Source organism: Pleurodeles waltl, chromosome 5 (genome assembly GCF_031143425.1).
Source record: "Pleurodeles waltl isolate 20211129_DDA chromosome 5, aPleWal1.hap1.20221129, whole genome shotgun sequence".
Classification (NCBI taxonomy): Eukaryota; Metazoa; Chordata; class Amphibia; order Caudata; family Salamandridae; genus Pleurodeles; species Pleurodeles waltl.
This window is the reverse complement of record NC_090444.1, coordinates 81,950,160-81,977,631: the sequence shown is the minus strand read 5'-3', so window position 1 is coordinate 81,977,631 and position 27,472 is coordinate 81,950,160. Positions and strand designations below refer to the sequence as shown.

The window sequence follows — 27,472 nt, the reverse complement described above, 5'->3', positions numbered from 1 at the left end:
GAAGTGCTCAGGACGAACTTTCTCTGCATCAGCGAGAAGAGGACCATTTGTTGCCCTTTGCCCTGCCGTTTCCATCAGGGTGGCCACTAACTTTCTGTTATTGCCCATCTGTCTGTTTTCATCAAAGCCATATTTCTGAATCAATATCAATCTGGGACATTTTTAATGACCTCTCTGAAACCAAAATTGAAGCAAATAGTTCTACATGAAAGTTCAACATCACTATAGGAATGTATGAATTGTAAATCAATAAGCCCATAGGCTTCAGCAAAATTGAATGGGGGTAACTGAGTACAGACTGTGACTATGTTTGATGTGAGAAGGTAGTTGAATACTTTTCCAGATGGTCTGCTTGTATGTTTATATATGCTTTAAAAAATGAGGACATGAAACTGGCCGAATCAGGAGACTTACTGCTTGACATCCTTTTAATAGCCTTTCTGACAGAGATAACTTCCTCCAATGATTATAACTCTTCAGGAACATATGGGGGGATGAGGGGTGGCCTTCCTCTCCCCCTGTATTCTTCTGGTTTTACCAGGTCTAGCCCTTGGTAGTTAAAGGGGATAGCATAGAAGGTTGAGAAAGCCTCCAGAATTGTGGCAATCATGGAATTGAATGCTTCTTGCCCTCCCCATCTCAAATTTCTCTAAAAGGATTACATGTTTTTGCCTGATATAATTTGCATGTTAGAATCCTATATACTTTTCTGCTCTATATAAAGGAGCTTACAAGCTATCTCCCTCATTAGGAGTCGTTCTAGTTCACCTCTTATTCTGCATATGTCTGTAAGAGAGCTTTGTCTGTCACATTGTGGTGGGGTTCATTTACACCACCCCACCCACCCAAAAAGAGCCGATTTTGGGTATGAGGGTTTTAGAAGCTAAGAAATATGTCAGTGTGTCTAATGGAACTGTGAATAGAACATATAATCCCTGTCATCCTCTTCTTGGTGCTACCAGATGTCTAATAAATGGATACCATTGGTGAGTGAGGTGGGATGTGGTTGAGGATTGTGTCTTTTGTGTTCTTTTTTGGAGTGGGTCTAGTGCTGTATTGTGGTTGCCACCTCTTATTATGTCACCTGATGTATAGTGAACCACTGCATAGAAGAGGTTGGCAAAGAAATGTTCCCTCGCCTTATTGGGTGCATCAATCGAAAACAAAACGAGAAGCATTTGACTAAATCTACCCCTAACTCCCACAGTTCTCCCCTCCCCATCATTGTGTTTAGTGTCTATGATAAAGTCTGGCCCTTGTCACAAAGCTCATTTTTTGACTGCCTCAGACCCTGGAGACTGGATGGTAGTGTTGGATTTGCAGGACACTTATTTTGACATCCCAGTCCGGCAAGCCCAGAAGTGTTACCAGCGATTCACGTGGTCCGGGTATTTCCAGTTCACTGTGCTCCCCTTCGTCCTCACCAGTGCCCCCCAGGTGTTAACAAAAAGTAATGGCTGTCGTTGAAGCACACCTGCTGAGCTCAGGGGTCCCGAGCTCCCCCTACTTTCACGACTGGCTGCTGAAGGTTTGTTTGCTCTAGGTAGTCATCACCCACCTCCAGACTATAGAGAACCTTGTGCATTCGCTGGGGTACATTATCGACATGCCCAAGTCACATTGGACTCCTTCGCAGATGCTCCCTTTCTTCTGAGCTGTTCTTGACACTGTGCAGTACCGCACCTACATTTCAGAGGAGAGAATCCAGCCCATTAATTTATGATCTAGCTGTTTCAACCATTGTTCTGGATTTCAGTGAGATTGATTTTGAGGCTGCTGGATCTGATGGCCTCCTGCATCCTGCTAGGGAAGCACGCCAGTCAGCACATGCAGGCACTACAGTCAGACCCTGAATCCCAGTGTGCGTTGCATTAGGTGAATCTCTTACCTGGTCTAGATTTTGATGGAGACTGCAGAATATCTGCAATGGTGGCTAACAGCCTGCGAATGGACCTACAGAAGACCCCAATGTATCACTTCTGGGTTGGACGAACACTCTGGAGAGATGGCGATCAGAAGAGACTTGTCTCTGAAGGAGTCCCAGTTCTACATCAGTCTTCTGGAGCTGTGTGTGATTTGCTTGGCATTGAAAGCCTTCCTCTCATTCATAAAAAAAAGCTAGTTCAAGTGTTCAGAAACAACACTATTGCTATGTTGTTTTCAGCAAACAGGGCGGAATGGGGTTGTGGACGCTGTGCGAGTGGGCCCTGTGCTACTGGACCAGGCTGGAGCTTCAAGATGTCTTCCTGGTTGTGCTGCACATGGCAGCGTCTCTAAACATCAGGGCAGACAAACTTAGCCACCGATGCCTTGCGGATCACGAATGGCATCTGTACCTGGAGGTGGAACAAAGTCCCATCCGAGAATTGATACAACCCTGCTTGATGTATTCACCACCACCCAGAAAGTGCATTGTTAGTACTTCTGCATGTTTAAGGTTCCAAGGGGACTGTTGCTCAGAGACTCTTTCCGGATAGACTGGAACCACTAGTTCTTGTAGGTGTTTCCACTGATACTGCTCCTGCCAGAGTTCTCAAGAAGGTCAGGATCGACAGGGCCCAAATCATCCTAGTGACTTTGGATTGGACACAGAGAGTATTGAATCCAGAACTCTTGAACATGAGCATCTGTTCACTGATCAAGCTGCCTGTTCCGAAGGACCTACTGTTGGAGAAGCAGGGCAAGGTCCTTCACCTGAACCTATGCACACTTAACCTTCATACGTGGAGATTGAGTGGCCACAGTTGAATGCCTTTGATCTGCTTCCTGAGATCTGCAATTTCATCTTGGGAGCCAGGCGTCTCTCAGCAAAGACTGTATATGCCTGCCGTTGGGACACATTTGTGTCTTGGTGCTCTTCCTATCATGTTGACCTGTTATGTAGCACTTTGTCAGAGTTTTGCTGTTTGCATTGCCTTTAGCGCAGCAAGATCTTGCCCTATGCACCTTTAAAGAGTACCCGTTGGGACACTTTTTGCAAAGGGCTTGCAACATTAGTTTCCTCCTACCCCTTTCATCATGCCCCAATGGGACCCTAATTTGGTCATTACTTTGCTCATGAGCTCACCATTCGAGCCACTGCATAATTGTCTGCTCAGACCCCTAACACTCAAGATTGCCTTCTTGGTGGCTGTTACTTTGTCCAGGAGAGTCAGTGAGCTTAAAGTTCTTTCAGTTACTCCTCTTTACACCAGTTTTTACCCATACAAACAGTTTTTTTTTTTTGGTACACGTGTCTCTTTTCTGCCAAAGGTGTAGTCGCTGCCTTTCATGTTAACCAGAGTATCACGCTACTGAAATTTTTTGCCCTCCCTCATCCTCCTGAGGAGGAGAGACTCTGCCTCGTGGACCCTGCAAGAGCTCTCTTTCTACAAAGATCACACCAAAGAACATCGGATGGACGATCAGCTCTTCATTGGGTCACTAAAGTAAAACAAGGCAAAGCGTTGCAGAAACAGACCATCTCTCAATGGCTTGTACTCTGCATCAAGATCTTCTACACATTAGCTGAAAAGCCCCCTGAGGGATTGCGGACCCATTCCTCCAGGACCAAGACAGCTGCTACTGCGTTAGCTTGCAGGATATCTGTCATGGACCTCGGCCAAGCTGCTACGTGAGCATCTCTTCACACGTTCACAAAGCGATACTGTTCACACACCCACATCTGGGTTGGTATTGCTTGGGTATCTAGTCTTAGGTGAGGAATCTGTGGTTAGAAATCTCTATCAGAAAAACTAACCGCAGATGCCTTACTGACCCTTCCATCCTTACCGTTCTGTGAAATGAGCTTTTCACCCCAATATCCAGATTAGATTCTGCACACAGGTCAAACACTCAGTCTAACGTGGCTCTGGGATTTTGGTGCAAAGATAGTCACTAAAGAAACTGATGTCAGTGCTCCAGGGTGGAGCCCGTATAGGCTCCACCCTATATATGTATAGGTGTTTAGCTGATCGACGCCACCCACCGGCACGCAGAGGTACTGCTCAAGAATTTCCGGTTCCAGTCTGATGCCTGGGGAATATTCTAAGATGAAAAATCTGCTGTTAGTTAGAGTCGCTACTAGAAAAAGGGTTACCAAAGTTGAGTAGTTTGTTCATTAGAATGCTGACCTGCCTAATCTCAATGATTACATGAAGGTCTAGCCTCCAGGTAAGCTATAATGCTGACCGAGCATCTCCAGTGGCAGCTCAGAATCTCCTTCTTATTATGGTGCACTTTTGTTGTTTCGTTCTAGCAGGGTTTGGAAGATCTTTGAGGCATAGGCCAATAGGATTACTGTGGCAGAGTAATCTTTGGTTGATTCTGTGTCATCTGGCGGTAAGAATGTTCTGAATCTGTGATGATGTCTCAAGAAGACGTTAGCCTGTTGGGGTTCATTCAGATTGGAGCAAGTTGTAATGTTGGGGGAGGGAGGTCAGTTTGGTGGGGTTTGCACTAGACAAGATTGTAAATTTATTTCTCTCATAGGGGATTTCCATGTATAGTCCTAAGCACTGTAACGTCCCGCCCACGTGCGGGGACCCCGGAGCACTCTTTCACAATATATCTTCTTAAGTGCAAATGTTCACCTTTGTTCAGGAAAGACTGCAAAGTAACGTAAGAGATAAAATTATTATGCAGCCTATTAACGGCTACAAAGGCCCAGTTACTCATTGCGTACACAAAAAGGGGCCAGGAGATTTTATAGGTATATAATTTTTTGTTGTTTTTATAAAAACAACATAAATGTCTTTCAGAAGCCCTTTTTCTGCTGACAGGATCCTGGAGCATTTAGCTTGGCAAATCTTTGGCTTTTTTTTTTCTTCAAGAAAATTCACCACTGAATTTTACTGAAAACAGATAAGCACGACGTCTTTAGTCTCTCCCTACCTTTTTCTGTCATTTTCTGGCTCAAATTTGTATTTTTGGCCTCAAAAATGCCATCTCTTTTTGATAAGTGCCCAGACTGTGGGACAAAAAAAAGGCTAAGACGGATCCTCACAGAGTATGTATTATCTGTCTTCCAGATACTCATGTTTCTGACACTTTCCATATTTTCAGGACCTTTTCAAGGTGCACCCTTAATTACAGGGAGGAGATTGGCATTCAGGGTGCAGAGCAGCAGTGAAAGCAAAATACCCTATCTGCAGGTGGGACCTTAGGGCGAGGAAAGAGTCAGTCCTCTACCAGCGGAGAGGGCGTCCCAGACAGAAAAGGACTGAAAAACATTATCCATCCTGGTCGACATTGAGAACATCAACGTCAAGAAGAGGTATAGCGCCGATCAGTGTGCTTTGAATCCATGGGTATACGTTGAGTAAGTGCAGCAAATCAATGTCAAGACATTGGGTACCGATGTCTGTGGGCTGATGCTGTTGTCATCGACCGACATCAAGGAGTCGAAGGTCACCTCGCTGTTGAGAACTTTATCGACGTCAGCACATCACCGTTGATCAGCAGCGAGGTCAAGATCGAGGTCGAGACACTCTTGGTCGCTGTCAAGTCAGACTCTGCTGTCGATATGTTGTTCCCCATCAAAAAGTAGATTGATGTTGGGGGAGTGAGGGCGGTCTACACCAGTAACTCTTTCGCCGTCCTCCAGGCAGCACACAGAATAAAAACACTGATCTACAGTTTGCCACACTCTGAGTATTCTGGCACCTACTCCTCTGCGTGGGGTGCACCAGCTGATCCTCGGACAGCACCATCTGCACTGCACTTCCTCCTCCACAGCCTGCTCTGCCTCCCCCACCTACAGCACCAATACCTGCAACGCTTGCTTCACTACCTTCTGCGCCAAGACCCGGCTCTCGTTCCTTTTCTGGTCATGACTCTCATCACTACTCCAGACACCTTCAACATACTTCAAGGCAGTCATCTGCATCGTCAGGACACTCGCACCACCTGCACCATTCATGAAGGTCTCGATTCAGACACACCATTGAGACTTTCTCTACAAGTTCTGGAAGATATTCACCGACCCTCTCAGACTCTTCCCATTTATGCATTCCACCGGTGGATGACATTCCTACATTTCAAGAAGTCCTGGTCATGGGTTCCGACAAATTAAACATTTCGATGTCCACTCCAACACCTACGACATTGGTCATCTTCGAGAACCCGCAACATTGGTCAGCCTCATGTCCATTACTACCTTCAGTGCCAGGTCCCTTTAGAACGTGCAATGGACCCCTTCTTAATCCCGTTATCAGTCAAGCCAGCTCCATCAAGGCTTCAGAAGAAGTACTGTCCACCAGGACAGGACCCGGCCTTCCTAGTGGGCACACTGCCAGACTCAGTTATTGTAGTGGCTGCAAGAAAACAACATGCCACTGCTCCTACTGCCACTGGACAAAGAGAGTGGCAAACTACACTCTATGGGTCGGAAGGTCTGCAGTACTGCAGCCACCACAATGAAGGCTGCAAGCACCACTGTCTTATTTGGCAGATACAACAGAGCCCTCTGGGAATCACTCCAACAATTTGTAGAACATCTCCCTAGAGAGAAGAGAGACAACTTTAATGAAATTCTCACTGAAGGCCTAATGGTTTTCAGTCAAGTCATTAGAGCAGCAGCGAATTCCTCTTTTCTGGCGGCACACAAATACTGACACAGCGTCTCTACGACGACATTCTTGCCTTTATCTTGCCTATCTTAAGCCAGAATCACAACAAAGAATCCTTTATTTACTATTTCTGGTACCACTCTCTTTGGCACTCATACCGATGATGATGATATGGCGCAGTTAAAGGCAGAGATGGAGGTGCTAAAAGCTGGTGGCTTAGAGAAACCTAAAGAGCCAAGAAAATCTTTCAGTCCATACCAATTCCTTTTTTCTTCACAGAGACTTCAAACCCCTGGTTGGAATCAAGGTCGCCAACAATCCCGTACACAGTCTCAACAGTACTGACGATCCTACCAGCTCTATGAGAGAAAGCAGGCTAGAGGAAGACCAAGCCAGCGACCTGTTCAGGGAGGCAAACAACCAACATCAAAACTCTGATCTATTTTTCCCCCTCTTCTGTTAGCCACCCCGGTAGGGGGGAAGCATCCAGCAGTATCTAGAAGAGTGGCAAAATATCACACAAGACGCCTGGATTCTGAATTTTGTTAGCGATGGATACTGTCTCAGGTTCACTAGTCCCCCACCGTCTATCCCTCCCATACCATCCAGATTTCAACTTCCATAGTTACAAACTGAGGTAGACATCATCTTACAGAAGCAGGCAGTGGAGCCCATTCCTCCTCACCGACGAGGAACAGGAATCTATTCTAGGTACGTTCTCATCAAAAAGACAGATAGGAACAAATTCAGACCCATTCTCAAACCCAAAAGCACCGACAAGTGGATTTGTCAAGAACAGTTCTGGATGCTGTCATCACATCAAATTTTACTTTAACTTCACCAAGGGGATTGGTCCCTGCTCCATCAGCCTTCAAGACGCATACTTTCATATACAAGTATCCAGAAAGCATTGAAAATTCTTGAGGTTGGTATTGGGGCACAGCCACTATCAGTACCAAGTGCTTCCATTTGGCCTGAAATCAGCACCCAGGACGTTCTCCAAATGCATGGCAGTAGTTGCTGCCCATCTACAAAGACACAAAGTATTAGTCTACTCATATCTAGAAAATTGGCTAATCAAGGCGTCCATTTATCGGGAAGCTCAGCGTCACTACAATTTGACTTGCAAGCTCCTACAATGCCTGGGCCTCCATGTCAACCATGTGAAATCAACCTCTGTCCCAGTGCAACTAATACACTATCTGGGGACCTCCATCAACACCCTCGAATCAAACAGGTGTCCTTTGGAGGAGTCGCCGAGCATTCCTTCGGAAATCTCAGGCTCTCATGAAAACTTCCCAGCGAACAATGATAACAGTATCCTCTCTCCTCTGCTCAATAGCTTCCTGCATATTTCTCACACCGAATCCCCAACTCCACATGAGACCTCTACAGGAATGCCTCAAGGACCAGTGGGTTCAAGTAATAGGCAAGTGTGACGACAGGATTGAGCTATCCCATCACACGAAGCTGTCCTTGAAATGGTGGTGCTCTCCAACCAATCTCCTGCGAGGCACACCATTCCATCAGGAGATTGCTCCTCAGACCATAGCCACGGATATCTCTCTACTAGGATTGGAAGCCCACATGGACCACCTCCAGATTCAGGTCAAGTGGTCGCAGAAAGAATCGACTTATCACATCAGTCTCCTAGAGCTGCGCATAGTTCATCTGGCGCTGAAGGCGTTTCATCAATCATTCAGCTCCAACTCCCTGCCCTTTCAGATGAACAATACAACAACCATGTACTACCTCAACAAACAAGGAGGGACGAGGTCCAGGCCCTTGTCTCCCGAAGCCCAAACAATCTGAACATGGCTTTTGGCCAGAGACCTCACCTCAATCACTGTGACTCACCTTTTGAGGTGTATAAAACGCTCAAGCCAATTCTCTCAGCAGACTCCTAAAAAAAACAATAAAAAAAACATGAATGGGTCTTAAATAACAACATTGTTCAAGACATTTTTAAATGGTGGGGAACTCCACCCGTTGACCTCGAGCCTGCAACACTGGGGAATGCCTTATGAATCAGCTGTTCCAGCAGATTTCTGTATGCTATTCTGCTGATTCCCCAAATCACAGCAGTCCTCATCAAGCTGTCCCACCCGAGAGCCAAGATGATACCCATAGCTCCGGAGTGGCCATGTCATTGATGAGTCACAGACTCCCTTCACCGGTCCTTCTGCCCGCATCTCAAGCTGCCATGCAGACCAGATCTACTGATGAAATTTGGAGGTCAGATGGTGCACCCCAATCTGTCCTCTTTGGGTTTGGCAGCATGGCTCCTGAGCTAGTGCAATATTTGAATCCGCCACAAGACTGCATGGCGAAGGCGGCTTTCCACACGCTCGGCGTATGCCTTCAAATGGAAGAGATTTTGCATGTGGTGTTCATCTAAGAACGAGGACCCTACCACTTGCCATGAAGATGTCATTCTTCCATACTTGCTCCATTTGGCACAATCTGACTTGCAGTTCTCTTCTATAAAGGTTCACCTGGCAGCTCTTACTGTCTATAGAAAATGTCCTCACAAACCTCTTTGTTTCAGAATCCCAATCATGAAGGATCTCCTAGAGAGTTCAAGAAAAGGTTTTTCCTCCCATTAGGTGACCTTCCCCTCCATGGGAGCACAGTACAGTCCTGTCAGGCCTATCCAGGAACTTTTTGAACCCATACACAAGGCCTGTCTTCAACACCTGTCTTGAAAAAACGCTTTCCTGGTGGCAGTCACATCTGCTCGCAGGGTTAGCAAGATACAGGCGCTCTTGTTTGCATGAACCATACACCGTATTTCATTCTAGCAAAATGGTCATTAGGACTCACCTGAAATTCCTCCCTAAGGTGGTTTCAAACTACCCTGTCAGCCAGACAGTCTCTTTGCCATCATCCTTCCAGAATCCCTCTTCTCCAGCGGAAAGAACCCTCCATTCCCTGGATGTAAGACACATTCCAAAATTCGATCTTAACAAGAGACAGGACATCTGCAGATCGAACCAATTGTTTATCAAGGGCCCCCTCCGTACAGGCATAGCCACCTCTAAGCAATCCATTTCCTGATGGATGGTCTCCTGTATTTTACTGCACTATCAAAAGGCTAACAAAACATTCTCTGCTAGACAAAAAGCACACATTACTAGAGGAAAAGCAGCTACTACCGCTTTGCTGTGCAGTATTCCTATTCCAGAGATTTGCAAAGCAGCAACCTGGAAATCAGTTCATACATTCACCAAGCACTACTGCCTAGATTCTGACGCTAGAGCAGATGCTCAAGTAGGGCAGGCTTCCCTCAAAAACCTATTTGTTTAAAGTGTCCAGTCCATCCTCTGTATCCTCTGTGCTGTGTAGGGATGGGCTTGCTATTCTATTCAGTGCTTATGACAACACATGGAAATCCCCTAGGAGAGAAGGAGCAGTTTTTTTTTTTTTTACCTGTAACGCCAATTCTCTTGTAGTAGAATTTCCATGATAAATGATAGTCAAAAGCAACCCTCCCTATTCCCTGGTGGAAGACACAGAGGACCACCATTAGACTAATGACCACAAGTCACCTCAAAAAGAGCTGAAGCAACTTCACCTGCTCAGCATGATGTGATACTGGTGGTCTCTGGGTTCTTAGAAGTACAGCCTCTATTTTAACTCCTGTAATGGCAGCCTATAGGGCTACACTGCCCTGCCTTTCTTCTTCTCTCCACTCTACTAAAAAGGGGTTCTAAAAGACATTTATTCTGTTTTTACAAAAACAACATATTATCCTCATATATAAACTCCTGGTCTCTTTCTTAAGTACAAGGTGAGTTATTGGGCCACTATATCCTTTTCCTATAGGCTGCATAATAATTTGATCTCTTAAGGGACTCTGCAGGCCTTCCTGAAGAAAGGCGAACATTTGCGCTTATGAAGATATATTGTGAAAAAGTGCTCCGGGGTTCCTGCACGTGGGCGGGACTATTCAGTGCTTATGACTTATCATGGAAATTTCCCTATTAGAGAACAGGAATTACAGGTAAGAAACTGTTCCTTTTTATTGTTTTACTTTTGATTTTGGTGAGACTCTCTACAAGTGTTATCATTATTAACCAATTACGAGATTTGACGTCATTAGGGAGAGTTGTATGAATTGTTTTCTGATGTACATTTTTGTGTTTATTCAGTGTTTACAGCTGTCTCTATATGTGATATTTTGCCTGATCTACCGCCCTGTCTGCATACCATTTAACGCTTAGCCCAAACTTAAAAGGTTGAGATCAACATATGAACATTGTTGGTGAAAATAGATCAGTTTTTATGATTCTAAATTTCAGGTTATGGGCCTTGTCAGGATCAAGCATTTTGGGATGCTCGTCTAAGGCATTGTGTCTGAGTCGAGCTGCTGCATTTGCTTGTGAGTCTTGGACAGTATGTTATTTATGTTGTGTTGTTGCCAGAGCTAAACAGCTTGATGGGCAATTTTTAGCTCTGAGTAAAATGTGTTATTAAAACACGAATGGATTGGCATGTTTTCGAGACGGGTAATGCATTCCACAGCTTAGGACCAGATAGGAGAACGATCGTTGCCCTGAAGTTACTCCAGTATTGGAACTTTCATAGATTCACATGCTTGGATCATTCGCTATCGTCAAGATGGGAGTCCTCTGGACTCCCATCTTGACGATGGGGAATGATCCAAGCATGTGAATCTTTGAAAGATTCCAACACTGGAGAACTACAGTTACAGGTAAGTAACTAATTCTCATCAGAATGATTGGGAGATGGCATGGATGGGGGGTGGGGGGTGGTCAAAATATCCTTATGTTAGGGAAGCTTTGGTTCTTAAGCCAAGGTTTAAGCAGTAGGATTACTTTGTTATTAGGTTGGTGTATGAGGAATAGTCTAATTAAAAGAGAAGGAGCCTCAATTTTGCGGCTGCTTGTAGTATCATCATTGCATGTTGATGTCTCAGCAGACACAAAATAATGGAACAAGGTCCTTTGAAGGTGGTTGTAGCTCTGGGCCTAACCCTATATGACCTTTGGAATTTCATGAATATCCCAAAGTGTATGTTTAGAAGGCTCTGCAAAGAAGCTTTCTGAATAGCCATTATATTTTCTTTTTTCCTACTCCATAAATCAAAATATTATCTCGACTGGAGTAATTCTTTGGACCAGTAGTCGTGGAATATGGCTGGTCGAAATAGACAACTTAAACTAAAAAAGGAAAGCTGTAAAACGAATATTGCTGGCCGCAGTAGACAACTTAACTCAAACAGGAAAGCTCTAGAACATTTTTAAAATAAATTCCATATTGTCTGCTTCTATGAATCTTGGGAATACCAAAGGTGTGTAATGTCTTGAACTATAAAACATGAAAAAGGAAGAAAAAATATGCTAGGGCCAGGAGGCAGAGGCCTACTAATTCTAATAAACAATAACTTCTGCCTACAAAATATATCAAAATAGTCTTCACACACTTACTTTGCAGTACCAGTAATAAAATTCCTGGAAACGCATAGCTGTTAATTATAAACATCAATTTCCTTCACCTTCAAAAATTACAAAACTACTACACATGTATGAAAGAATTTGAAAACATCAGGGAACGTTACAGCAACATAGCTGTCATCATAGCAGGAGATTTCAGTGAAAATTAACTTGAAATACCCCCTCAGATTAACTCGTTGAAGGTTTACCTGACACGTTTCTCAGCATTAATTCTACTATTTTCCAGAATCATAACAGGCAAAAAAATCAAGATCCTTAAAACCTTTTTACTTGAATCTTGATGTAGAAACTTGAATGGTAGTTTGCATAAGGACTAGTGGGTCAAACCAACCTTCACTGCACATAAAATGTGATCCACAGTTGACTTCTCCTTGACGCACTTTCAAACTTGCATCTGTGTAAAAACTATGAGATAACTACAAGTCAAGAAAGCAATCGTAATTCTCAAGAAATCATCCTGGACTTTGGTGTTTCATCTTTCAAACCACCCATAACAAATAAGAATGGGCAACTAATGACTGATAAAAGAAAACTTTTATGGACCAGTAAATTGAATTTAAAATTACTACAATTTAGAGAGCAGTCTTTTGTGGCCACTGGCTTAAGATTGATTGAACAAATTTTATTGGACGACGCTAAATGGTTCTTAAAATGAGAAGCCCCTTTAAAGACCACATTTAACTTTTTTTTTCCCAGTCTCATCACGAACCATGTTCTGCAGTTTTTAAATCTAGCCCAAACAAGGCACTCTGTCAAATGACTAAAGTAAATCAAACCTTTTGAATGGCTTTGTGATTCAATTTGCCTCATTCTCGACTACAGTAAAACAATCAAGAACAATTAAAAATACACAACAAAAAAAGCGTAAATCTTCCACAACGCAATCTCTACTAACAATGCGAAACAGTTTTGGGTCGATCGGCCCAGGGACCTCAGCCTATGGACCTTCAGCAGACTGTTTTATCCCGTTTGAATCATGGGATGCCGACTTAAGGTACTATGGTACACCCTCATAAGATATCACTTTAATACCCCTTTCTCTACAGCGGCCCTAGTTCTGACTTATTTTAACAAATGCCTATCAGTCACATGGGATAAAATACTAGCTCTGATAATAATAATAAAAATAAAGTATAAGCTAATTTGCAGCGCGACCTAATGGAATTCCGATAGCAGTATTAAAGCAGGATCCACCTAAGTGGAGACGCCCACTGGCTTTACTATATAACCACTCATAGAAAAAAATCAATAATCCAGCCAGTACACAAAAAGGAACCTAGAAAAAATCCAACCAATTTTCGACTAATGGCCCTACTCAACGCTGAAGGCAAATTATATGCAAAACATATACTAAACATCCTTCCCAGCTGGGTAATTGACATCAACCCCTAATCAGTTTTCAGCATCATGACCTTGTAAACACTGGCGGGAAAAGCACAGAGGAAAGGCATTGTATGTATGCTTTGTGAACTATACTGCAGCCTTCAACAAGGTTATCAGAAACCTATTATTGGCAAAACTTTCATTGTTACTATGGATCCAGCCCTTCTGCACTTAATAATGGAACTGCACAGGGATACATGACCTGAAGTTCAAGCTGTCAGATAACAACAGACTTTCTTCGAAGTTGCATGTAGGAAATGGATTCAAACAAGGGACATGTATTGTATGTCTTTTCTTTTCCCTCTACGATTCCAACATATTTACCTGTATTCACAACACAGATTTCTTCTACCTAAGCTGGGATCCCATCTAGTAAGCCGTCTTGCTTATGCTGATGACCTAGCAGTCTGCTCGTAAACACCCATAGGTCTGCAGAAACAACTAAAAGTCCTAAAATAATTTACCGTTCTGAATGGTCTAACAGTTAACATTTCGAAAACAAAATATTTTACTTTAGGAGGACAAGGAAAGAATTTAACTGGAATCTAGGTCAACAATCATTTAAAATAGCAAAAACATATGAATATCTGGACTCCAAACTATCCAGACCAAATCAGAAATCTTGAGGCCAGCACTATATCAAAGTCAGTAAACAGGTTTGCCAAAACCTACAATGATAGAGCAATCAGTGTAACAGTACAGGCCCTGAACTCCAAACTTCTGACAGTGCTGTTGGAGCCTTTTTTCTTTTGAAGTGACCGAAGCATACAACAACCTGAGGTCATCTGTGTGCAGAGCCAAAGAGAACTACTCAAATCATAGCCAATCAACACCACACTCACTCATTTGCCTGGAACGCAATAGTACGTGTTTCAAGCCTCCGTGTATATCGCAAAAGATGACTGTGCTACAGCAAAAAAAAAATCACAATTAAAAGGTTCATCCAGGAAGAACTGACATCAGACCCCAGAGCCACTTGCTGTGCAGCCTAGCGGCTGTGGCAGAAACAATCTAGAAATACGATCTACGTTCATTAGACAAGTTGCTTAACATAACGAGAGCTTCTGGGAAATTGTTCATAAAGCAGACTCTACGAGAATCATCTAAAACAAGGGATCTAATTGACCTATCCTTTTATAATACATAGCATATCTTCATGAATCTCCTCCAGGCAACACATTTATGGATTCATACTTAAAAGCTGAAGCTAAACAGAAATATTCAAGTTTCAGACTGTTATATATCCCTCTCAGGTAGTTTGAAAGTTCCTAGAAAAATCTTAAAATCTTACCAAAATCATGCAGATTATGCATCTTATCCGCAAGAAAATCTGAAAAATATAACTGACATTTGTTCTAAAATTCAGGAACTACAGCACGAAGTATCCAGTCCCAGCATTTATTTAAAGAGTTAATCAACCATACGTTTAAGGATGCAATCAAGGCTGCCTCTCCGTACCAACTAACTCTTTTATATGGAAATTAACTACATTGTTGGATTTAGAGTCTTTGATCTATGATAAACTTTTGCCAAGAACACTAACCTTGGGGGAAACTTACACTAGACCCATGTCCGTTAAGACAAAGACGCATTTTTCTTTTGCATAAACTTAAAACAGCAGTAGCCCTATCGGGTATGATTATATATGGTTCTTTCACTAAGCAAGTAACATCACGAATGTATAAGCAAAACAATTTGATTTAAATTCTTATTCTTTTATCAAAGTTATACTGTCATGTTGATGACTGTTAAATTGTAATGAATTTTTTTCAATTCATACAGTAAAGTATTTTACTTACTCTAGATCAGTATTTTGCTTGATATGCTAAAATTGTTGTCCCCAATCACATTCTCTGTCAAGTCTGCACTCTACTGCGGCCAGCCACTTTTATTCTCCATCCAGACCTGAATTAAACTTTGAGATATCCGTCTGACTGACGATCTCATTTCCATGAACATTTTCTTCATCTTATTTGCTACACTTTGTCAAGGAACTGGTTGTTGAGATTTCCTTCATTCTTGCGCCCAGTGTTATTTTTGGCTTTTTCATTGTAGAAGTGTGGGCGCTTGATCTACATAGTGCTGCTGAGAATAGTAACTGTCTAGTGGTATAGAGGCAGACGGGATTTACATACTGCACCGCTTAATTTTATATCCAAAATTAGACTCTAAAGAAGTCCAGCTCTAATTCATTGGATTCTTCCTATGTTGATTTCTTATCTGGTTAGCAGGCTATGTATATATTGATTCTGCTAGGAGTATTAGTGTGCATCGCTCTCAGTTCCGCCCAAGCTAATTTTCATGTCATATTCCTGCTTTATTAGAAATGTACATCCTTTATGCATCGCTCAGGTTTTAATTTCATTATGTGGTCCACTGTCCCTCTCCCTTTTCGATCTTTCATTTTCTTTCTTGATTTTAAACATTGTTTTGATACTTGTGTGAACATTATTCTAAACACCCCCAGTCTGTACAGCTATCAATTTGAATAGCAGTTCACATCTTCCAAAAATGACTTCAATCGTAGCTGGGTATTGTGTGTGTTTTCTATAGCCATATATGCGTCGCTTACCTTCAGTTCAAGACAAACATGTTTTTTGACTGATACTTCAGTTATGGGCCTGCTCACGCCCCACTCTCACCTCAGTTCCCCGCCTTCTCTACTGTACCTCATCTGTCTTCCACTTTCTCATTCACAGTGGGAGGGCAGTGATGGGTAGTGGTTATTTGTGGTTTCTGCTCCGCTTATGCTTGCTTGAATCCCGTGTCCAACCGTACAGTTACCCCTGCGGTCTCTCGAGTTCATATACTCAGTTTTCCATCAGCCCTTCCTTCTTGTTCATTCAGCCCCTGCTTTTTTTGCAGTAGCTTTCCTAGACACCTCCGGGAAACAGTTTTCCATAAGTTATGTGGCTGCCACCCTCCTAGCATTAAATATTTTGAGTCTGCGTAAACCGAAAACCACCAGTTAACTCAGTAAACCGAGCCTGGGGCATGGGTAGGCCCACACAACTTCTCCACAAGTGTCATTGCTGCCAAGCTCCATCCTTCCTCTCCATCTCTTTTCCACTGAGTTATGCTTGCTCTCCGGAGCCGCGGTTCATAATCTAGTCTGGGACTGGACAGACCAAGTAAGCAAGCTTCCACCTGCTCTCTGCACTTCAGCAAGCTTGGATTCTCCAGCAACACTGTCAGGTTCTTTATTCAGCGTCCCCTTGAACAGTGTCTACTCTTGTTTTATTCTAAGCATACAATATGATTGATTCAAGCCTCGTGTTATGTAGACCATTCTTCAAAGAGTACATCGACTACCATGTTTCGTTTGGGTGAAGGCCTTGCTAATAGACATAGCCTTCTTTGGCCATTGGCATTGTCCAGCTGATTGTTGAGTGACAGATACACCAATAGTGGAGACGGAGGCATGTATTCTTCAGATTACAGTTTTAGGGATGTCACAGTGTGTGCGATTGGGAGCTAAAATCAAAGCACACTTGGCAAACCAAATGTGCCTTTGATTTATGTGCTAATGACAACTTGCTGTATTCTGCAGATGTGTTATGGATATGTTGACATACGTAATTTATGATATTGTTGTGGTGGTCAGTTCATGATCTTCTTTCCAGTGGATTGGTCCAAAGCACGTCTGTGAGAGGAGATGCCTAGCTTTCAGTATGGCAGAGAGGCTGTGCTAAATGTATATAACAATCAGTGTCGAGTATTTACCAAAGGAAGGCAGCAGTGCTATTTCATGGCCAAAAGGCATATTAAAAATGCCATGATGGCGTGTCATCCACTATCTTCCTCATTCTCATCCCTATTCCTTTACTTACCACTTTAATAAATGAGCATTGGCAAAGCTAATAGGAATGTCATTTGTAGAGCATGTTTAACGCCTTACATCAAGCCTGTTGTACCTAAAGTATAGATGTAAACATCTGAAATGAATTTATATATTTGCCGTCAGTACAAAAATGAGGCTAAAGTGTGACTGACCATGTATGAATCCAATAACTGAAGGTTTCGAAGCAGAAGAAGCCAATGGCTGAAGGAGGCTGGTCCAAGCCCCACAAAGTAAGCATTAAAAAAAGTTCCTTAGGGATGTAGCAAGCTATACACGTCAAACTTAAAAGAATTGTCAAATCCTCCTCTGAAAAAAAATTAAAAGTAGCCCCTAATGATTTGTAATGGTATCCCTGATCGCTTCTCTGCAATCTGTGAGCAAAAGCACAGAAACTCTGCACTTAAAAATGCGAATTAATCTTTGTTTTAATGCCTTCTTTTTTTCTAATGCCTTCTACGCACTAACTCTAGTTATCCCGTATCTCAAGGCACCAATGATTTCAAATGAGAGGGTACTTCAACTACTGAACAAATCCTGCAGTCATAAGGTCTTTTATAATGGGCGACTTTGCCACCAAATGTATTTGTATTTTGAAACTCAAGTCCCAGAACAGTCTTTCATTTATTTAGCATTTAAAATAATTCCAGCTTGCTCAATAGTTAGGTGACATGACTGTGCAAGCTGCTCAGTCAGTATGGCGTTATGACGAATCATTCAAGGAATATTGGGTTTTTGTTAACTACACTGTGCATAAGTGAAATAGCGGATCATTTCTTTCATAACACGGCCTGTTCTGTAGTATTGAGTATTGTATCCCTCTGTGTAATTGCTTGAGCAGGTTCTAAGTCGTTTGCAGAAAAGGAATGTAACATAGTGCTCTAAAGGACATTATAGTATTTCGGATTCGAAGAGCATATAGGTGTTGCTGAATGGGTCTTGTAATATTTTGCTGATTTACTGAATGGAGTCATCAGAGGGAAATTCGATAGATTCAGTATGTGAAGCAGTCGGTACATGAGGAGTGCAATTGCAAACTAGAATCGCACTATTGACATCGCCTAATACCCTACGTCTGCCGACGCCCACGGGAATGTATGCAGCCGCCGCTTTGTGTGTGGTATGAAAGGATTCTCTGAACCCCTTCATGTTCCTGTATCCTACCACTGAGGTGGCTTGAATTCCCTAAAATGGGTACGAGCCATCAGTATGAAATTCAGAAGCTAACCTAGGTTAACCGTACTCTAAACAGACAGCAGTATTGCTTTCTGCTAAAATGGTAGGACGCAAAGTAAATTCAAACAATGTTTGATGCATTGGTTTCCCTGGAGTAATCCATGTAGTCCTAGACGCTGCTACGAAGACTTCTGTATATGGACCTCAGATGTTTGCATTCTAAATATCTGTTTTCAGGTTGATTAAAGTTTGAGAGCACTTCACTTAGTAGCTCCTGCTGTCCTAAAGTACTTGTCTCAAAAATGCCTGCCAGGATTAAAATATTACTTTTCTCCATCTATCGACAGGCTGAGAAGAAACAGAAACTGGTTTCGGTGATGGATGAAATGGAGGAAAACAACGTAGAGGACCCTCAGAAAGACGAGGAACCAAGCCCCCCTGCCTCTCAAGTACCCTCGGACCCCTCATCCCCCAACGTGGCTGCCATCCCTGAGCCAGTGGTGGCTGACGTTGTGGATAAGACAGTCTCCAAATCAGCTGACGATGAAGCAGAATATGAGGTGAGCACTGGCTGTATGCATAAGAGGGTTTCTGTTGTGCCATTGTGCCATTTTGCCAGAGAAAAACATTTCAATACCATCTAGTCAAACATGTGGTGCTTTTTCCGAACTTTTTTTGAACCACGATTCCCATACATAACAAAGATAACATTATAAGCTTTGTGTCTGCGTTTGTCTGCTGGATATGTAAATGAATAAGCTTCTTTATTAGCTAGCAGTGGATGATGTAACTACAACTGCACCCACATCAGTGAAACACCTTCCTTGAGGGCAAGTAAGTCGGATTCATTTGATCTGATACAGCCACTGCTGTGATCTTCGTGGTGTAAACTTCACACCCTCTCCCGCCCACCTCCGTGGTCTATACAATGTGTTGTGCAGTAGTATCTGCTATTAGCACTGGCCTTATGAGTTTTAATGTGTGGCTGCCTCTATTATGTTATGCTCTGTATAGTTGTAAAGAGCACCATCACCCGCAAGGGTATCCTAGCCCTGTGCCGATGTGTGTGCCTAGCCCTGCCTAGGGTAGGTTGATTAATTGAAAAGCCACATCCTCAGTTTTTTGCTGAGTTCAAGAAAAGAGGATGCAGCTCTGATGTAGGATGGGAGTTTGTTCCATGCTTTAGGAGCGATGTAAGAGAATGCCTGTAATCCTGATCTGGTTCTGTGTATGCCTGGAACGTGTGCGATTAGGAGTCCTGCAGAGCGGAGTTGTTTGGTAGGAGATGCAACTGATCAGTTAGGTGTGCCCTTAGTTATGTAATGCTTAAAATCTGTCTGTGAGGTTTTGAATTGAGTGTGTGTGTGTAGCAGGAGCCAGTGTAGTTCCCTGGGGTGTGGTGTGATGCATCTCTGTGTCTGTCTATTTTTCTGTAGTGGACCGTAAAACTCTTTGGGTGCCTGTTTTGTGAATGTCTCATTTTTAACTGAGCACACACATTTGTCTGGCCGTTAGGGTCTGATAACTAGTGTTAATTACTACCTGACTCGGTGCTACTCATTGGATTGACATTAAAAAGCTTGACCGACTTAGGGCCTGATTACGATCTTGCAGGATGGAATAGTCTGTAACAGACGTGACAGATATTCCATCCACCGTATTACGATCTCCATGGGATAAAATGGGATCATAATATGGAGGACGGGATATCGGTCAAGTTTGTAATATCGTAATCGGACCCTTAGTGTGACCTGTTACAATTTGAACTTGTGGCTTTCAGTGTACACACTGATCTCTACATTAGATGAGTTATTCTGCTGAACTATCTTGCATCTCTGTAATTTTGCTCACAGTGTTCTCTTAGGAGGACAGCATTTATTAATTTTTTTGTTTCTTCAAACTAGTCTTTAACCTACAGTCAGTTTTTTTTTTTACATTTCAAAGCACTGCTTGCACATCTGCACACATCCTCTGTTAAGCTATATGAAGTAACTATGATGCTAGTCATTTTGACTCTCACATCTTTGCAGTCCTTCATTTGGTAAAACAGGAGCCAAAGCTTCTTCACGATTGACTTTTTAGAAACAGCCTATCCAAATCTATAGTCAATGGTAACTGATACTTCCATGATGGAATGTTAAACACAAATGCTGTTCTGGGTAGTCGAAGGCAGAAGAACATTCATCACATCAGCAACTGAACTGAAATCACTCTTGTTAGTCCTTAGCCACTTCCTCCTGCAGTAACATTGGAGACTAAAGCAAAATACAACCATTAATGCACTTGGCTGTCAGGTTAGCGAGGATGTGCTTACCTTTATCCACCTCCCTGCAACCATCCAGCTCTTCAGCAGATCTGTCTCCTAGATATTTCTAGCTACTGCGACCTCCTGCCACACACCCCTCACGAATCTGCCCCTGTCCTCCTGCTTACTAGAGTCCTATAAGAGTCATCACCATTCAACGCGAACATAGAGTCCAAAAATGCTGCCTCCAAAAATTAATTAATTACTGTTGTTTGGGGACTGAGTGGAAGCAGTTGAAATCAAGCTTTTCTAAATCCCTCTCTCCAGAGCTACAAAAATGCCTGGAGAACAAGCATTAGGAATCCAGTAGGTTTCGCCTATGTGAAATCTTTTGGCTTTGTCAATGTTTTTCATGTGTTGCAGAACATGCGACCTGCTGTGTAACATGTTCTAAAGTTAACAAAAATAAGTAAGTGGCCAGCATTCCCTGAGTCATAGTGCTGCTCTGCAATATTGTAATTACATTCACATAACACGTACTACCCAAGACGAGGAAGATACATTAGTCTTCACGTCCATGTAAACAAACTGAAAATAATGGGTGCTGCATACATTACATAAACATCCGGTGAATTAAAGTGAATACATATGCAACGCTAGAACTACTAATAAAACACTATTCAACACAATCCTGGAAATACAACAGTGTGCACATTTTTTATTTATTTATTTGTAGTTTTATCTTTCGAGCCCAGCCCAAGGTTATTACAGCGCTGTTCCTTGAGCACCCCATGAGAAAGTGTGCAACTGTAAACATGCAAAGGGGACAACCTTAGTTTTTAGCGTACCTGAATAATGTTGGTTTATGATGCGCTACCCACTTTTGTTTACATTTGTGGATTGTAAAGCGGTGCACCCATTGTTCCCCGATGCATCTGTTAAGTAATAAACATCCCACAGTAAATGCATATTAACACCCCTTCAGCCACAAGATTTGCTACAAAAAAAAGAAAATTACTCGTAGACAGTGAGCAAAATATTTGCTGCAAGTCCAAAATCAACCCTCCATAGATGACTAACCCCTTACACCAACTTCCCTTGAGAAAATGTCCACTCATACGTACCACAAAGTTTAGGGTGGTGTATCCGTGAGCTCCGAAGGCTTTGTCTTCTCAGCAAAACTGTCCGAATGGAAACTAAAAGTGTACCCATAGTTTTTATCATGAGTCTACATTGGTTTGTGCAAAATGCATGTATCACATAAAAAATCATTAACATCTACTGCTCCTACCAATTACAGGGCCCCTTGGCAACAGGGTGTACCAGTGTGAAACGTATGGCCTACCTCCGAAGGTTTCACAGTGTCCCCAGAACTGCAGGCTGAGTATGTCATTATCGAGGCAGCAGGTGTGTTCAGAGGTAAACAAGCCCTATGTCTAAAACACAGTCCCGGAGTGGGGGTGGGGAGGGGTTGGGCTCAAAGGACATCAAGTGTAGGCGAAGGGACGCAAAGGACGAGGGTTTTAAACACAACAGACATGCGAGGGAAGGTGGGTGACACTAGGGGGTGAAACAATGTAAGGAAGGAAGATTTTCAAAAGCAACGGCAGAGTAGAAAGAAGGTGGGTGGGTTGTAAAACAACTGAGAGCAGGCAGGGATGAGGGAGAGGGACGGCAGATGCATGCCCTTTCTAAGACTGTTGGCTGAAAAGTAAAACAAAATAGTGCCTGTGGCCAGTGGAAGGAAACTGGCCACAGGAAATGCCATACTTGGTCCAAGCTCCATGGCAGGGGCAAAGACTGGAAGCGAGGAGGAAACTGGAGGACCAGGATTGAGGCACTGATCAAAAAGAAGCAAGGAAATGAGAGTGACGTGTGAGCCAACCAATGGTAAGTAAAGATGTACTAGGCGGGTTCTAAGCCTGTTTTAATATTTGTTTTTTTTAACAAGAGATTCTGCAAGCACTGTGCAGATGAAACTTAAAAAGGTATCTCGACAATAAGAATGAACTGGCAGGAAATCGCTCTAAAGTGTTTTTCCTTACACTGAAGGCTTGCATTAACTTGTCTTTCTTTTGTGCAATACCCTGTAAATGTTTTAAGTAACTTTTTATAAACAAAGTGCAGGCTATACAGTGCTCTCTAATGAAAAATCTCGTAGGAAGTACTGCGGCAGGCATCTCATTGCCAGTTTTGTTTTGAGAACGTCTCAAGAGTCTGAAGGTATACCGCTTGTAAGAAATATCAAGCCCTCAGGTTTTGGCTATGACATGCTACTGGGACTCATTGCTAATCAGATGGTCACTTGTGTCGAAACTACTATCACAATGTTATGTAGAATTGTAAAGTGCACTATCGTCTGCATGGGTATTCTGGCCCTTCATTATCCAAAATCTGCATCTGGGTAAAGTTTGAGTGGGACTGAATATAACTTCTCAGCTTCTTACTAAAAAGGCATCCTTACATCCTAGAGAGCTAAAACATCTTTGCCGTATTCACTGGCTTGCCATGGCTGTCTATAATTTTGGAGAGACAGGTGGTCTCTTAATTGCAACACCTGGATACATGCTATCTCTTATATAGCTACCCGTTGGGATTCAAACTTCAATATGTGACAGAAGCTGTGCTTGTTGTACTAAAGGATGACATTCTAGCAACTAGAGACATGGCAGCCTATATATAATAATCTTCTCTCCGATCAGTTGACCCCATTTGATACAATTGACTGCAAACATCTTACTCAGTTGTCATCTGTAGTGCATGTTTCACGACTAGCACAAAGATAATTCCAGTCCTTTTTGATCTGAAGAAGGAACCGAATGTATCAAACATGACCGATTACTATCACCAGCGATTAAGGTGGAATGTGAAGATCCCTTCTTCAACAAACCACTTTTCAGAATTCTTAATGCTAGTAATCTGTATTACCACTCCTACGCTGATGACAAGCATATTTATTTTCAGGCTTGTAAACCACAGCATAATTTTTTTTAAAGTCTATTTTTAGCTGGAATTTTCAGTTGTTACAATTACAGCTTCATTCCTTGTATCTCAACAATATCACTTCTATTTGGTAAGCAAGTATTGAAATTGCTTATAACAGTAACAAAAAAAATGGAAGAAAAGACAACTGGAACCCCTTTCACTAAAGTTTGTTCTCCTGCTCCCCCCCCCCCCCCCCCCATGGCTTCTCCCCACAATTTGCATATAATTTTGATTCATATGCTAACCTTGCTCAGTCTGCTACAAATCTTTCTTTACGTCCCTCTCCTCTCATAAAGTGTACACATAGCCTCTGGTACTTTTTGTTTAGCAGGATAGCTTTTATGTATTGAAATTTTAATTTAAAGAGGTGACCTTGAGTATACTATAGTGCCTCGACTGTTCTTTTTTGGGTGGCAGTCTTAAACTAAGGGAGTTGAAGTTATTACCAAATTCGTTCAGGCTGTTTGGCCTACCAGTTTATTTGTCCAAACAAGTATAAAATCCAAGAATTATGTAGGACGCTGAACTGAATCCTGATGCACATAATGAGACAGCAGTTAATTCGAGCTTGTGTCTGAAGCAGATCAAGCAGGCTATCCCTTTCAGTGACACGAAGCATCATTGGATGATTGTTGGAGCACTTATAAATTCAAAACGTGACTGCTGCTGTGTTCTGCTGTGGGTGACTTCCCCAGTGCCAAATTGTTATACTTTCAGATAATCAAAATGAACAGTGTTCTTTATTCCCAACGTCAAGGAGACAGAAAGCACTTCAGGGGGCATTAGAGCCTTAAACTGGTTAGCAGCTAAAGATATCTCCTTTAAGATTCTTTGCTTAACGTATATATGGCATAAGAATTCTCTGGAAATGACCTAAGAAAATAGACACTGTTCCATATCTGAAATTAAGATATACCAACATGTAAAAAAAGACAAGAAAACCAAACTGCTCTCTCTGGCAGTATATTAGTTGCAATATGTTGATGTGACAACAGATACAAACCCTAAAATGGCAGCTTCACCTTTATCTACTGCTATTTATATACCCTGCCCACAATCTAATACCATCCTGGAGGTCATGGGATTCTATGTGATTCTACAGTTACTCAACAGCTAACTTTACAGAGCTTTTAACAAATAAGAATACTTGCGATTGGTCAGTAGCTTGAAAGTAGCAATCAACTCTCAAATCAATCTTTATAAAATGCAGTTATAAAAAAAGAATATGCGTTCCTTTTCTTTGTTCATTAAGAAAAGTAGTTTCTTCTCCAACGCCTCCAACATAATGACAGTAATTGAAAATACTAGCCAATTCTCTTTTTTTTTTTTTCCCAAGCCCGCTGTAAGGTGATGGCCTCTGCCCATCCAACCCACCCGGATTATTTGCTTTTTGATGACCTAGTGTTTGACCTATTTACTGTGGCTGAGCGTCACAACTGGTGAGCTTCCACAGTAACCACATGGTAAATGTACTGTGAGTGTTTGCCGCCAGTCCCCACCTTTTAAGATAAGGCTGCTGTGATGCAACAAGAATAAGGGGCGATTGGCTTGTTAGACGTGGACATGTGAGGACTGCACGCGTGAGACTCCTGCCATTCACAGCTCGGTAACTGCGCACATGTAGCCCAGCACAGAGGAAGGGACACTGCATGGTTAGATATTTTAGTGTACACATAGGGAAAGTCATATGGTTCACTGTCTTGTCTGAAGTGACGCTCCATTATACACCGATGGTGAAGACTTTCTTAGAATGCAGTTTTGCTTCTCTTTGGCCCACAGAGACCTGTGACATATTAAAATGGAGTGGAACCTGAATGCCAAAACCACATCTAAGAGTTCTAAGAAGATATCTATACATCTTATGGGTCATCAAGGATTATCATATTTCTCTGGCTCAGCTCAGGATCAGAGCCCAGGCCTTTTGTTACCCTGCTATACCAATTTAATTACCTTTCTCTCCAGCAACAGGAACAAAGGCCTCCCCCACACAAAGGGACCACATTAAGTGCTTCACTTTGCTGCTAAGGAGTACAATGGATGGGGATAAAGGATCTTCTTCCATCTATTACCTCACACTGTACCAGGGATAGGCCAGCCCAAGCCCACGGTACAAAACAGGGAGCCCAGACCTCTAGAGCTAATACAGGATGGGGCTCTTATTTGAAGATTTGGTGGGACAGAACCTGGCAGTGATGTCGGTGAGGGTCTTAGCTGAGGCCCCCCAGAGAGATGCCAGTGAATCCTGGGTGATTCCATTTTCAGTTGTCCCAGCATGCTGTGTTGGAGGGTTAGTACTGGGCGGAGAAGTGATGTGATATCCTGGGATTGGCCAGGGGTGCCTGGATTCCTTTCTTGTAAAATGTTCCACCCCCTCTTAAAAAGTCTTGCAAGTGGAGAGCTCTCTCTTGATTGTGTTTTTCTGTTGGACACTGGGAATGGAGGTGGCAGCTGTGGCAGCTGGAAAGAGGAACCCTCTGATAACCATCTGGACTAAGGACTCTGGCTACAGTTGCCCCCAGGACCGATGTGGATCTGCCCTGCATCAGGAAATCTGGTCCCCTTAAGCCCCCTAAGGACTAGTTGGGGGTAGAGCCGGTCTTCAAGGAGGAGAGACGCTGCAGAGGAGAAAGAGGAGACAGGCTGGTGAGGGGATCCAGTGGAGCTAGCTCCCTGCAAAGTTCACCACTTTGGATGCTCGGAGTCCGAAAGAAAGTTCTCCAGGTGGCTATGGCTCACCAACAGGAGCAAAATGAGCGCAAAAGCATGCAAAATGGCCCAAGGGGGCCTGAGATACTGTGAACAAACATTGGACCTTTGACACCCTCATCCCACCTGAGGACTGGAGCACGTGGGGTTCCACCACCAGAGTACTTTACACACTCACGGTGGGCCAGGGCCCAGGAGTTGCTGCAAGGAACACTTTGGATCTTTAAATCCTGGGAGGTTGCATGTGTGTAGGGCCTCCTTTCCAGAGCTCAGGAGATCTGGGGACTGCAACCAGGCTCCACAATTTGGGAGACATGGGACGCCACTCCAGGCCCCCGATACCAAAAAGGAGGTGGGAGTGCTGTTGTGCTCCCCCCATGATATAGGGAGAGAAGCAGGGGCCAGGATCCCCAACTCGAGGCCCCTAAGAGGGAAGAGAGAACGGAAGAGCTGCTGCACTTCCAGAAGCAGCTCATTATTCTCACTCTTGGCGGGAAGTCCCCATAGTGCCCTTAAGGGCTGAAGTTGGTCAGCATTATTCCATGGGTGGTGGCAGCCCCACGACAGCAAGGTCCCCATCAGGGACAGTGAAAAGAAGCTGAGGAGCTGCAGGAGTCTTACAGCTCTGTCATCCCTCCCCCAACGAGGATACCCAAAATACTGGGAGAGGGGACCCTAAGTTTGAAGGGTCTAACACAGAATGACCATCTTAAGATGCTATTGGATATTCAAGCTCTCCCCAGGCTGGAGCTGGAACTGAGAGTGTGATGCCCTCTAGGGGCTACGTTTAAGTCTTCAAGCTCTGTGGCCTAAAGGTTGTTAAAGAAGACACAAAAACATGATGGATGTCTGAAAATGCTTTTTTTTAAAGACGGTTGTCGTAGGGGTTTGAACACTACTTTGAGAAGTGTTCTTCAATGCAGTTTGACATTGTTTTCGTCAAAATTATTATTTGCTATGAGTTTAAGTATAAACAATGCTTTCATCAAAATTGTCAATGACGGTGCTTTATTTAAAGGGTTTTTAATGCTGATAGTAACTCATATTCTTGAGAGGCTGCATTATTTTATTAATGATGATGTGAACACAATATTGCAATGCCTGGTTACTCACA

General features: G+C 43.0%; 1 protein-coding gene across 6 annotated transcripts in view; it reads left to right on the top strand.

Moving 5' to 3' along the window:
* The window catches only part of DNMT3A (DNA methyltransferase 3 alpha), a 1,562,966-nt gene that overhangs the window by 939,708 nt on the left and 595,786 nt on the right, over positions 1-27,472 (top strand). For all 6 annotated transcript variants that reach the window (XM_069233637.1, XM_069233638.1, XM_069233642.1 and 3 more), the window contains one exon: positions 18,770-18,982. In XM_069233637.1, coding sequence (XP_069089738.1) covers positions 18,770-18,982 — 213 coding nt within the window. The remainder of the gene's footprint in view (positions 1-18,769; positions 18,983-27,472) is intronic.